This window comes from Entelurus aequoreus, linkage group LG08 (genome assembly GCF_033978785.1).
Source record: "Entelurus aequoreus isolate RoL-2023_Sb linkage group LG08, RoL_Eaeq_v1.1, whole genome shotgun sequence".
NCBI classification, from domain to species: Eukaryota; Metazoa; Chordata; class Actinopteri; order Syngnathiformes; family Syngnathidae; genus Entelurus; species Entelurus aequoreus.
This window is the reverse complement of record NC_084738.1, coordinates 13688116-13702697: the sequence shown is the minus strand read 5'-3', so window position 1 is coordinate 13702697 and position 14582 is coordinate 13688116. Positions and strand designations below refer to the sequence as shown.

The window sequence follows — 14582 nt, the reverse complement described above, 5'->3', positions numbered from 1 at the left end:
TTGGTTTCGAGAAATTATAAAAAACGGGAAATAACAATTTAAAAAATGACAATTGTTATTTATGACATATTTGGGAAAATTAAAGCGCAAAAACTTTTTTATTTCATGTTTGGTTGTCGAATAATTCAGTGCATTAGTTTTCCCAAACGTTGGAAAGTGCCGCCGTGTTTCAAATACTGCCTTTATTCAAGTCAATACTCATGGTTAAGATTTGAAACGCTAGTTTCGACACATTTTTGTGAAAGTGGAATGACGTTAAAAAATATATATCATAGTTGCTAGTGTAAATTTATTTTTCCATTTCATTGTAAAGAGCAGTCATGTCCGTATTTAATTTTTAGGTGTCGAATGATACGGCAAATTAGTTCGGAAAATTATTGGAAAGTGCTGTACGTTTTGAAATGTTACATTTACCTAATTCATTCAGGCGCTGTGGCGGTAAGCGCTCCGCGCAAACATATCAAGTAGGGTTGATTTTTTTTAACTATGATACATTGTTTTAAGAAACTTGTATTCATACATCAGATGTGACGACATTAATATCCCGACATATTTTGCATAATCGGTTTGAGCGAAATGTTAATAAGTTCTGTTGCGATTACGAGGGCTATGGGCGAGTCGTTTGTGTAATTTTTTGAAACGCCCAGGGAGAAGCCTACGCTACATTTCTGCTCCAAATGTCCCAAAAAAGCGACTCCGAAAATGACATTTGGGATTATAAACCTCGTGTGAAGAAGAAGAAGAAGAACGTGACATCATCAGTGGCCAGGAGAGGAAAGGGGCCTTCGTTCAACAGCAGTGCTAAAGCTACTTCTAGTGACGTCACTGCGGAAGTAAACAAAGGGGATTCCGCCATCCCGGCGTCTAATCAGGAATCGATTGATGCTAACAATGACACCAAGGACGAATTTTGTCCCGTCTGCCAGATGCCATTTTCTATTTTGTTGGTGCAGTCCCACAGATGGCATGTTGCTGAGTGCCTTGACAGCCCCAGGGACACAAGCAAAGGTAATGGACATAATTCCACATGAATCACAGTCATTGTTACAACTACTAAGCCTTTCATAATAGTAAACATTTATTTATTATGTGTCCTCTGTGTTTGCTGTTGATACTAGAATGTCCAGATGGTCTCCTGTGCTCATCCTCCATTCCAAACCATTACAAGAAGTTCGACCACACGCTGTTGGCCCACACCAGAGCCAACTGTGAAGCCAGAATCCTCGAGACTGGACTGGGTGGTACCTCTCAGGACCCAATTGATGCTGGTACGCCACCCTCAAAACTCTCCAATGGCCTCCTCTTGTTGCGATCACCTGGCCCAGAAGACATGAAGAAGAAGAAAGGCTGGTTGTCGTCGCCGTCTTCTAAAGGCCGCTCGTCTGTTAGCTCCTCGCAGGAAAGTAGGACTGAACTTTCTTCCACTTTAGCTAAAAATGATCCCCCTTTTGACATCGATGATGTAATATCCTACTCCCCTCTTTCGGAGCTCCCTGCAGAGGTAGAGGCCACTAACGGCAAAGCTCACACTAGATCTGAAGGTGAAGACTCTCTGGTTCTCTTCAGTGATGATGAGCTTTTTGTTGATTTTGAAAGCACCAATGCAATAAACGACACCCAGTCCGCTAAGGAGGAAAGCCTCCAGTCTCCTCAGAGGCTTGTTTTGGAACGCTTACGGGAAAACCTTCCAAGCAGCAGTAGTTTTCCTCCATCGTCTCAAACCCTCCAGTTCACCATGGCGCCTCGGACTGTTCCAAGCATCGGCAATCAAGGCTCCGGCTTCAAGCAGACAGACATCGGGGTGTTCTTTGGCCTTAAACCTCTTAAGGAGGTAGTGCAATCAGACCTCGACGTGACCTGCAGTTCCTCAGTCGCTCAGAACTGGAGAGGCCAGAAGGGAGGCAGGCAGAGGAAGAAAACCACAAGGGAAGATGTCAGCAATGGCGACGCGGTGGATGCTCCAGTAGAGACGGGAAAACAGAGAAAAAAATGGTGGAACCGAGAAAGAGAAGGTGGAGATGAACAACCGTCGCGGTGTCCGTTCTACAAAAAGATTCCTGGTGAGTAATGGAGTACCTCACATATTCTGTGTATTTTCTCTCTCGGCAACCACATGTCATTTTGTATGGCCTCTATCTACCTCTGTATGCGCTTTAAAATGTGGATTCTCTGTGTTACACTCACAGTATATGTAACATTTTGCTCAGGCACGACATTTGTCATTGACGCCTTTCACTACGGAGCCATCGAGGGCATCACCGCCTACTTCCTGACTCACTTCCACTCAGACCACTATGGAGGACTCACCAAGAAGTTCACACTTCCAATCTACTGCAACAAAGTAAGTCAGGTTGAGACTTTTAGGAAGAAGCAAAGTCATGTATTGACCCGCATATAGGATGACCTGTGTTTTTCAAGACCCGACTAATATTTTTCCTCTGTTGGTTTTCATGTATATCAATCAATCAATCAATGTTTATTTATATAGCCCTAAATCACAAGTGTCTCAAAGGGCTGCACAAGCCACAACGACATCCTCGGTACAGAGCCCACATATCCCAAATATAAGATGAGACCTCTTTTTCAGGACCGGACATTTGTTGCTTTTTATGAATAAATTGTGTAGACCCTGAATATAAGACAACCAGTCTTTTTTAAAGACCTGACATATTTTTCATCTGTTCATTTTCACGTATAAATCAGAAGACCCCGAATGTAGGTCAATCTGTCTTTTTCAAGACTCAACAAATATTTTTTCATTAATTGGTTTTCATGCATACATTAGTAGACCCTGCATATAAGAGAACCTTGTTTTTTCAAAGCTCATCAAATAATTTTAGTGTTAGACTCTCGAATATAGGACGACCCCTCTTTTTCAAGGCTCCTTCAAAGTCAGACAAACATTTTTCATTAGTTGATTTTCATGTATTTAAACAGTAGATTATGGATATAAGATGACCAGTCTTTTTTAAGACCCAACAAATATTTTTCATCTGTTGATTTTCACGTATAAATCGATAGACCCCGAATATAGGTCAATCTGTCTTTTTCAAGACTCAACAAATATTTGTCATTAATTGGTTTTCATGCACAAATTAGTAGACCTGTATATAAGAGAACTTTGTTTTTTCAAAACATATCGAATAATTTTAGTGTTAGGTTTTATGTATAAATCTGTAGACTCCCGAACATAGGACAACCCCCCTTTTTCAAGGCTCTTTCAAGGTCAGACAAAAATGTTTCATTAGTTGATTTTCATGTATTAAAACAGTAGATTATGGATATAAGATGACCAGTTTTTTTTAAGACCGGACAAATATTTTTCATTTGTTGATTTTCATGTATAAATTGCTAGACCCCGAATATTAGACAACTTGTCATTTTTAAGACCAGACAAATTTTTTTATCTTGTTGGTTTTCATGTATAAATATGTGAAACTCGAATATAAGACGACACCTCTTTTTCAAAATTATACAAAAAAAATGTTTGTTCGTTTATTTTAATGGAAGACTCCGAATATAAGACAACCAGTCTTTTTTAAGATCTGACAAATATTTTTAATCTGTTGGTTGTAATGTATAAATTGGTAGATTCAAGATATAAGACGACCAGTCTTAATCAAGACCCGACAAATATTTTTGATCTCTTGACTTTCACGTATAAGTCAGTCGACCCCGAATATAGGTCAATCTGTCTTTTTCAAGACTCAACAGATATTTTTCATTTATTGGTTTTCATGCATAAATTAGTAGACCCTGCATATAAGAGAACCTTGTTTTTTCAAAACCCATCAAATAATTGTAGTGTTAGTTTTTATGTATAAATCTGTAGACTCCCGAATATAGGACGATCCCCCTTTTTCAAGGCTCTTTCAAGGTCAGACAAAAATGTTTCATTAGTTGATTTTCATGCATTAAAACAGTAGATTATGGATATAAGATGACCAGTCTCTTTTAAGACCCGACAAATATTTTTCATCTGTTGATTTTCATGTATAAATTGCTAGACCCCGAATATAAGACAACTGGTCATTTTTAAGACCCGACAAATATTTTTATCCTGTTGGTTTTCATGTATAAATATGTGAAACTCGAATATAAGACGACACATCTTTTTCAGGATTATACAAAAAAATGTTTGTTCGTTTATTTTAATCTTTAGTCTTAATCAAGACCCGACAAATATTTTTGATCTCTTGATTTTCACGTATAAATCAGTCGACCCCGAATATAGGTCAATCTGTCTTTTTCAAGACTCAACAGATATTTTTCATTTATTGGTTTTCATGCATAAATTAGTAGACCCTGCATATAAGAGAACCTTGTTTTTTCCAAACGCATCAAATAATTGTAGTGTTAGTTTTTATGTATAAATCTGTAGACTCCCGAATATAGGACGACCCCCTTTTTTCAAGGCTCTTTCGAGGTCAGACAAAAATGTTTCATTAGTGGATTTTCATGTACTAAAACAGTAGATTATGGATATAAGATGACCAGTCTTTTTTAAGACCCGACAAATATTTTTCATTTGTTGATTCTCATGTATAAAATGCTAGACCCCAAATATAAGACAACCGGTAATTTTTAAGACCCGACATATTTTTATCCTGCTTTATTTTCGATTTTTTTAATCGATCCGAATATAAGACCACCCCTGTTTTTCAAGACCCCCTCAACTCCGGACAAATTTTTCTCATCCGTCGGTTCTCATGTATAAATCAGTAGTCCCCAATATACGACAAAACCCTTTGAAAAACGGACAAATATTTTTCATTTGTTGGTTGTCATGTATAAATCTCTGGACTTAAAATATAAAACGTTCTTTTCCCAGTCGTTTTCAAGGGGGAAAAAAAGTTCTATATTTGGTTCAATACAGTACCTAATTTTTGTGTTTGCAAACCCTACAAAAGCACATGTTTCTAGCAAAAATCACAAATATACATTGATAGAGGCATTATTAGACATATTGCATGTTTGGTTTAGGAGTTATGCTTGAATACATTGTTTATTGCTTTTTTCGCATTAGCTCAGGATTCTAAAAACATTACTGTCATATTGAGTAAAAAACAAAATGTTCTTTTTGCAAACCTTACAAAAGCACATGTTTCTAGTAAAACTCACAAAGGTACATTATTACAGGCATTATTAGACATATTGCATGTTTGGTTTAGGAGTTATGCTTGAAACTACTTTTTATTACTTTTTTCGCATTATCTCAGGATTCTAAGAACATTACTGTCATATTGAGTAAAAAACTTTTTTTTTTCTTTTTGCAAACCTTACAAAAGCACATGTTTCTAGTAAGACTTGCAAAGATACATGTTTACAGGCATTATTAGACATATGGCATGTTTGGTTTAGGAGTTATGCTTGAATACATTTTTTATTGCTTTTTTCGCATTATCTCAGAATTCTAAGAACATTACTGTCATATTGAGTAAAAAAACTAATTTGGCTGCACTGATAAATAGTTTGAATTCACTGATGGTGACTTATGTGAACAAAAGATTTGGGGCACACCTCTCTAGATTACCGGCAACCTGGTGAAAAGCAAACTGAGGGTGGCTGAGCAGCATGTGCACGTCCTCCCCATGAACACCAGGGTTACTGTGGATGGAGTGGAGGTCATCCTTCTCGACGCCAACCAGTAAGTCAACTCAACGTATTTCACTGTTATTGTCAGTTTGAGCCTAAACACTTGAAGCTTCCCCCAAAAGTTTTTTCTTTTTATATGGCAGGTTAAAAAAATGACATAACCAGAAGGTTCACTGTACTTGATGCTGCGTTTACAGTTGTCCAGGAGCTGCCATGTTGCTGTTCTTCCTTCCAAACGGACGCACTATCCTCCACACTGGAGACTTCCGAGCCGATCCATCTATGGAGGATTACCCGGAGCTGCTCGGCTGCAGGGTGCAGACTCTCTACCTGGACACGACGTACGCAATGCTTTCAGTATATAATTATGGGCCTGCTGCAATGCCAGCGGCCATTCACATGCTGCTAAGCAGCAGTGAATGGGCGCTTGTGATGCAAGCAGCCCATATTATTATTGTTCATACTTCAACTTGTATTATTACTTTGGTTCCGCATGTTTCTCTTACGTCTAATACGAGACGAACCGGCCAACGAACCCCCACATATGTTATACCGTCGGAAGAGTCTCGTTCGCGGCGATGGGGGTACTCTAAATTGGGAACATTTTGTGTTACCATAGCAACGCTATTCACGAACAAAAAATAAATGGGCCAATTGAATGGATACATTCATTTTATTGGACGATTGCTCTGAGACAAACGCCAAAAAGACAAGATTACCTCCTTTTGTAGCTCAGCAATACTTCCACGTGCGTAATGTCTCATTTTGTTCACACACTTGTCAACTTTAACTCTGGCTAAAAAAAATTACCGACACACTTTTTAACTGTTAGCGTGCTAACTTTAGCATGCTAGCACACTAACATTAAAGTGCTAACTTTTTAGCAAACATGTTTTTTTTTCTCGAATTACTAAGGCTAACTTTTTTAGCTAGTTTTGCAACCCTTTACACCAAATTCAATATAACTTGGTATGTGACATTTGTTAACTATTAGCATGCAAACGATAGTATGCTGGCAAGCTAACTTAAGCATGCCAAGTTTTTCATTTTACACTTTTTTCTCTATTTTCGCAGCCATACACCTTTGAGTCATATAACTTGGTAAATGAAACATGCTAACTGTTATCATGCTAATGTTTGCACACGTGCTAAATGTTAGCATTTTAATGTAAGAATGCTAACGTTTTAGGCTAGCTTTGTAGCTCATTTTGTACAGTTACACCTAAAACTCTCGGATTCAGACACTCGGCACCATCTTAAAAGTAAGGCGACTTCCGACCACCTCCGGCCAGAGGTCCAGGGCACAGATAGCAGGCCCATCAAAATTTCCGCGGGATTTTTTTAGTTATTATTATTAGAGCCGGGGGAAATAATCGATTTTTAGATGCATCGCAATTTGGACATGGGTGATTACAGAATGGTTTAGTACAGTGTTTTTCAACCACTGTGCCGCGGCACACCAGTGTGCCGTGAGATACAGTCTGGTGTGCCGTGGGAGATTATCTAATGTCACCTATTTGGGTTAAAAATATTTTTTGCAAACCAGTAATTATAGTCTGCAAATAATGTGCCGTTGTTGAGTGTCGGTGCTGTCTAGAGCTCGGCAGAGTAACCATGTAATACTCTTCCATACCAGTAGATGGCAGACGGTAGCTAATTGCTTTGTAGATGTCGGGAACATGTCGTGTGAGACGACGAGGGTTTGTCGTCGTATCTAATGCTTGAACCAAAAATAAACAAAAGGTTATGGAGAACGAAACTAAAACCGAACTGGCTACAAAGTAAACAAAAACAGAATGCTGGACGACAGCAAAGACTTACTGTGGAGCAGAGAAGGCGTCCACAAAGTACATCCGAACATGACATGACAATCAACAATGTCCCCTCAAAAAAGGATAAAAACAACTGAAATATTCTTGATTGCTAAATTCAAAGCAGATGCGGGGAATAGCGCTCAAAGGAAGACATGAAACGGCTACAGGAAGACACCAACAGAACAGGAAAAGCCACCAAAATAGGAGCGCAAGACAAGAACTAAATGAAACTGCTACAGGAAAATACCCAAAAAAGAGAAAAAAACACAGAAATAGGAGCGCAAGACAAGAACTGAAACACGACACACAGAAAAACAGCAAAAAAGTCCAAATAAGTCAGAGTGTGATGTGACAGGTGGTGACAGTACACCTACTTTGAGACAAGAGCTATAGTGATGCATGCTTGGTTATGCTTTGAAGTCATACCCAACAATTGCGACAACAGGTTTCATTTTTGTATAACTTCTGCTGGTGGTGTGCCTCCGGATTTTTTCAATGAAAAAAATGTGCCTTGGCTCAAAAAAGGTTGAAAAACACTGGTTTAGTAAACGTCAATAATCGATTTATTTATTGTAAATAAACTAATGCAGTCCGTTTTCAAATTTGGCTGACTGCAGCGAGCCACCTCACCGAGAGATCTGACCATCTCCTTTATCGGGGATGTTCCAGTTTTGCACACGTTTTCATTTTTTTAATGAATGTTGGAATTAATTGAACTGTTTGTTATTAAAAAAAATATTTATATTTTTTTAAAGTTGCAAGTGATAAATTCTTATTTAGTGAAACCAAAAAGAAATGTAAAACTGCATCAATATACAGTACAGACACACCTTCTCCTCATTCAATGTGTTTTCTTTATTTTCATGACTATTTAAATTGTAGATTGTCACTGAAGGCATCAAAATTATGAATGAACACATGTGGAGTTATGTACTTAACAAAAAAAGGTGAAATAACTGAAAACATGTTTTATATTCTAGTTTCTTCAAAATAGCCACCTTTTGCTCTGATTACTGCTTTGCACACTCTTGGCATTCTCTCGATGAGCTTCAAGCACACCTGTAAAGTGAAAATTATTTCAGGTGACTACCTCTTGAAGCTCATCGAGAGAATGCCAAGAGTGTGCGAAGCCGTAATCAGAGCAAAGGGTGGCTATTTTGAAGAAACTAGAATATAAAACACGTTTTCAGTTATTTCATCTGTTTTTGTTAAGTACATAACTCCACATGTGTTCATTCATAGTTTTGATGCCTTCAGTGACAATCTACAATGTAAATAGTCCTGAAAAGAAAGAAAACTCATTGAATGAGAAGGTGTGTCCAAACTTTTGGCCTGTACTGTATATAAATTAAAGATGCTTCAATAATTGGTTTTTAATCAAAATGTGATGTGCCCAAGATTCCCACCTGTAATTATTATCATGGTGAAGCCCAACACTGCGCTTGTCCTCCACTAACAGGTATTGCAGCCCAGAGTACACCTTCCCCAGACAGCAGGACGTCATCAGCTTCGCCACCAGCAGGGCTTTCGAGTTGGTGACGCTGCACCCACGCACTTTAGTGGCGTGTGGATCCTACTCTGTGGGCAAGGAGAAGGTCTTTCTGGGTTAGTGTTTGCCATCATAAAAATGTCTTCATTTGACTTTTCCCTGCAGATTTCCAACCTCCCACAGCGAGGGAGCGAATGTTTTGTCAGACAGCATCATAAATTTCACTTTTTTCCTGGCATAACAGTGGGAATGCATGTCCAAAACAAAAACAACTGGGAATTGGGGTTGCAACCTAATAATGTCAGTCAAGTGACATGAGAGATAAAGACATTTATTCATATAAGTACGGGAACAGGGATGCTAAGGTGTCAAATGTTGATATTTCTCTACCTTCTTTGCAGCTCTGGCAGAGGTTTTAGGCTCCAAAGTGTGCCTTTCGCGAGACAAATTCAACACCATGTGCTGTCTGGAGTCCGAGCACATTAAAAAAAGCTTAACCACCGACTGGAAGGCAGCAAGGGTCCACGTTCTTCCCATGATGCAACTCAATCTCAAAGTAGGTCCATGCGGCAAACCCGCTCGACGTTGCCTTAGAAATATTCCAGATCATCATTAGTAGGGATGTGAATCTTACAACAACTCACAATTTGATTCCGATTCTCGGGGTGATTCAATTCAAAAACGATTCCCGATTCAACATAATTATCGATTCAAACCGATGCTCGTATATTGTTTGATATGAAAATTGAAATAAAAATTTTATGTTGCAGGTTACAAAAGCTCCTCTGAGCTGCTGACAAATGACGTGTACGCGTAGCAAATAAGCGCGGTGATGGCCTAAAAATGTCTTTTTAAAAATGTATTAGTTAAAAAAAATGTTTCTAATCTTCAAGAATAGATTTAGAATCAGAATAAATAAGAATCATTATTCGGATGTGAATCGATTTTTTTTCTGCACACCTAATTATTAGTACATGATCATGCAAAAAATATCTTGAGCTTCAGGCTGTGCAGAAAAAACAATATTTCACAATCAGATGAGAAGTAATAAATAACCCTAACCTTAGAGGAAAATGTCATATTTGACCTTATTAATGCTATATATGTTTTCACCAATAAAAAGCACACATCATTTGTCCTATTTTCAAACTGTTAAGGGGGTTGTGGCTTATTTTATTCAAATATTATTATTTACATTTTTAAATAAGTATTTTAATAGGCAGGGCAAATTGTTTAAAAAACCTGTCTATGCATTTTGGAAACGTATAAAAAAACAAAAAACGATTGTCAATGTCAAATTTACTAACAATTCTAATGACATTAATTTATATATTAAAAGATATATATATTTAATAATGATCATACTTCATTTTTCCACCAAGAACACCCAGAAATATTTGGCCCTATTTTTAAATTGTTACGGGGTTTATTTTCATTCAAATATTATTATATTTTAATTATTAAAAATAAATATTTTACTAGGAAAGGCAAATTGCTTCAAAACCTATCTGAACATTTTTGAAACATTCAAAAAATGTCACATTTTTTGTCAAGGCCATATTTAATATTAAATGTATTCTTAAAATTAAATATTTAGCCTTGATAATGCTATATTTCTCCACAAAAAAAACACCCACACGTTTGTCCCTATTTTCAAATTGTTATGGGGGTTTTGACTTATTTTGTTATTCAAATATTAATATATACATCTTATAAAAAGTGTTTTAATAGAAAGAGCTAATTGTTTCAAAATCCTATCTACACAGTTTTAAAACTTTTAGAAAAAGTAAAAAACAATTGTTAAGGCCATATTTAATAACAATGATAATGACATTATTTAAATAATTAAATACTCTTAAAAAATTACAATATTTGGTAATAATGCTTCATTTTTCCACCAAAAAACATATTTGGCCATATTTTCAAATTCCAAGGGGGTGTTTTTATTCAAATATTATTATTATTATTCAAATATTAAAATAAGTATTTTATTAGAAATGCATGTTGTTTAAAAAAAAAACTATCTCCACATTTTAAAAACATTTAAACATTCTCACATATTTTTTGGTCAAGGCCATATTTATTAATAATGACATTACATTTAAATAATGAAATAAATATATATATTTTTAAATCAAATATTTGGCCATGATGATATATTTTATAGAAAAAAACCAAAACAAAAACCTACTTTCAAATCGTTTATATAGCTTATCATTTGTATGATTACAATGCTTGTTTGATTGAGCAAATATTTCAAATAACATGCACATATTTAAAGTAAGAAGTAACTTTATCACATACCAATTTCTAAAAATAATTCACAAATATCAGTACACATGCAAACATACACTTCGGCACAATGGCATTTTTGACTTTATTCTATGCTGGTTAGCGCCTTGCATGGCAGCTCCCGCCATCAGTGTGTGAATGTGTGTGTGAATGGGTGAATGTGGAAATACTGTCAAAGCGCTTTGAGTACCTTGAAGGCAGAAAAGCGCTATACAAGTATAACCCATTTACCATTTACCATTTATGTCTCTACACAGAAGCTACGTGAGCACCTGGCGAAGTTCTCTAGCCAGTACGATCGTCTGGTTGCCTTCAAGCCCACCGGGTGGACCTTCAATAAGCAGATGGGCTCAGTGGAGGACATTCAGCCTGTCGTCAACGGCAACATCTCCATCTATGGTGTGTCCTTTGCTCTAGTAACAAATGACTAAGACAGCCAGCATGGTGTGTCTGCATGCATGTGTCATTTTTCTATCTTTTTTTTATTTTGTATTTCGTCCTCCAGGGATCCCATACAGCGAACATAGCAGCTTTTTAGAGCTGAAGCGTTTCGTCCAGTGGCTGCGGCCACTTCAGATCATCCCCACGGTGAACAACGGCAGCTGGGCTGCCAGGAAGGCCATGGAAAAGCACTTTAGCCAGTGGCTCAGCAAAATTGTCTAAATTTGTTGTTCTCAAACTTTTAACTCCATAATTTATGTCCTCTTTGCTTGCCTAAATATTGGGCTTCTACTTGCAGGTAGTATACAAAAATTCTCATGTACTGTATATATTTCCAGTATTGTTTTGTTAATTCTTACATACTATATATTTGTATAACTGTTTGTGTACAAATATCACCACAGTGATTCATGTACCTAAATACATAATGTTGCTGCAGTTTATTAAGACGTAATTAATGTATGTAATTATCTGCCTTTTAAAAATAATTTAACTTCCTGCCATTGTTTTTTAATGAATAAATTATGTTCTGTTGAAGCCATCCTGTTGCCATTTTTTATTATAATTCAGAAAAAAATGATTTGTTTATTAATGTCTAGCAATGAATGTCACAATGTCTGACATCATTCACCCTGATTTAATTCATTATTTAATGCATGCCACAATGTCTGATATATTTTTTCCTGATTACATGGTTAAATCACCAAAAATGATTCCCGGTCGCAGCCACTGCTGCTGCTCACTGCTCCCCTCACCTCCCAAGGGGTGATCAAGGGTGATGGGTCAAATGCAGAGAATAATTTTGCCACACCTAGTGTGTGTGTGACAATCATTGGTACTTTAACTTTTAAATGTACCATTATTTAATTAATGTCACAATGTCTGACATCAATTATCCCAAAATGATTAATTTATTATTAACTCATGAATGCCAGTGTCTGATATAATTCGTCCTGAATTAATTTATTATTTCATGCAAGCCACAGTGTCTCATATCACTTATCCTGAATTCATTCATTTTGTATTATTTAACGAGTGACCGTGTCTGATATATAATTTATCTTGAAATTATCAATGTTCAATAAGTGTCATAGTGTCTGATATTATTTATCATGCATGCATTAATGGATGTCACAGAATGTGCTTTCATTTATCATGTATTCATTTATTATTAATAATGGACACCGCAGTGTCAGATATTTGTCCAGAATTTCATTTTTGATTTTATTAATATTCAATAATTGTGTCTATTTACTCTGAATATTCATTAATGTATCATTATTTAATAAATAATATGATATCTGGTATAATTGATCCATCATTTCATTTATAATTTTGCAATAAAAACAATCTCTGTTATCATGTATTCTGAATTAATTCCTTATTCTTAACAATAATTGATAACATTTATCATATACCGATTTATTGTTATTTAAAGGATGTCACAGTGTCTGAAGTTACATATCCAGAATTCATTCATTTAGTGGTAGCGAATGCATGCCAGTGTGCCTGAATTTATTCAATGGATGCAACAGGGTCTGATATAACTTATCCTGAATTCATTCATTTAGTATTATCTAATATTGACAGTGTCTGATATAATTAATCATGAATTGACTAATTAGCATTCAGTGGATGTCATAATATCTGATATCATTTATCCTGAATTCATTCAATATTCCTAATTGATGCTATGGTGTCTTATATAATTTGTTCTGAATTTTATTTTTGTAATCAATAGCTGCCAGTTTCTGAAATTATTTGATTGATCTGTTATCATATACTGTAAAATTATTTAATGAATACCACAGTGTCTGATATCATTCATCCCTAATTTAATTAATTTATAATTTTATCTATGAAAAACAGTGTCTGATGTCATTTACTCTGGATATCTTGTATTTATTTACTTACTCAAGCACAATCTTGATGTCAATCTTGTTTATGGTACATACAGTATATAAGTGAACAAACCATCAGGAAGTTCTGAGACACAGGGAGCAGGTAGGACAAAATAAGCTCGGCTTTATACACACATGTATAGTACAAAATATAACAAACATAAATATATGGGAACATTTTATCAATATTTACTGGGGGAATAATTGTTAATTGTTTATTAACTGTCAGTATTATCAATTTGTGTTATTTTATCTACATTTATTATACAACTTAAACTTGGGGAATTTGTATTTAATGTTTTTTGTATTGGTTGATTTATCTTTTTTCCTTAAACTCTAAAATAAAATAATTGTGTAACTAAACTTTTAGTTCATTATCTTCTGTAACACTGCACTTGCTCTATATTCCAATTTGACGATGTTAAAAAGTATGATAGTTTTCTCATTACATTCATATCCGAAACTATATTTCAATTTGTAAAAACTGCGTTAGTTAGTTAGATTGTGTTACCGCCGCCTTGAGCCGCATCTGAGGAGGAGACTTGAACAAATAACAGCATCTTCTTTCCATCCCCTGCTCCAGCTTCGTCTGGGCAAAACTGCACTGAAACCTGTGGCGGCAAAAACATTTAATCAATGCTATTTGGAAAAAACACAGAATAGTAATGTGATCATGAATAAAAGCTAAGTTTAACTCCTTTGTGGTTCCTGTTGTGCATGGTGGCAGCACACCTGAACAACATCAAAAGTGTGATGATGACTTTCTGCACCAAACATGGAGGAAACTTTCCGGTTTGTTGACACCAGCGTCCAAAGTCTGGCCCAGGGGCCATTTGTGGCACATAAAGTAGCAATACGCTGTTCATTAACAGTTACTAATCTATTTATAAATAATTAACAAATAGTTATAAATTACTTCATTTTAAAGAAATCACTATTGGGTACAAACAACATATAACATATTGGACTTTAAAAATGTGTAGCATGATATTTTTACAGCAGTTTCGGGGGAAGCATACATTTTTTGAGGCAATTTAATGTAGTGTGCGC

At 35.9% G+C, this 14582-nt stretch overlaps 1 protein-coding gene across 1 annotated transcript; it reads left to right on the top strand.

Moving 5' to 3' along the window:
* The first annotated feature begins 245 nt into the window (after nucleotides 1–245).
* dclre1a (DNA cross-link repair 1A (PSO2 homolog, S. cerevisiae)) lies at nucleotides 246–12168 on the top strand. Its single transcript, XM_062055639.1, has 9 exons — nucleotides 246–1008; nucleotides 1119–2060; nucleotides 2208–2341; nucleotides 5529–5647; nucleotides 5793–5936; nucleotides 8869–9014; nucleotides 9300–9454; nucleotides 11448–11589; nucleotides 11696–12168. The coding sequence occupies exons 1-9, from the start codon at nucleotides 678–680 to the stop codon at nucleotides 11851–11853; spliced, it is 2271 nt and encodes a 756-aa protein (XP_061911623.1). The 5' UTR covers nucleotides 246–677; the 3' UTR covers nucleotides 11854–12168.
* Nucleotides 12169–14582: the final 2414 nt, after the last annotated feature.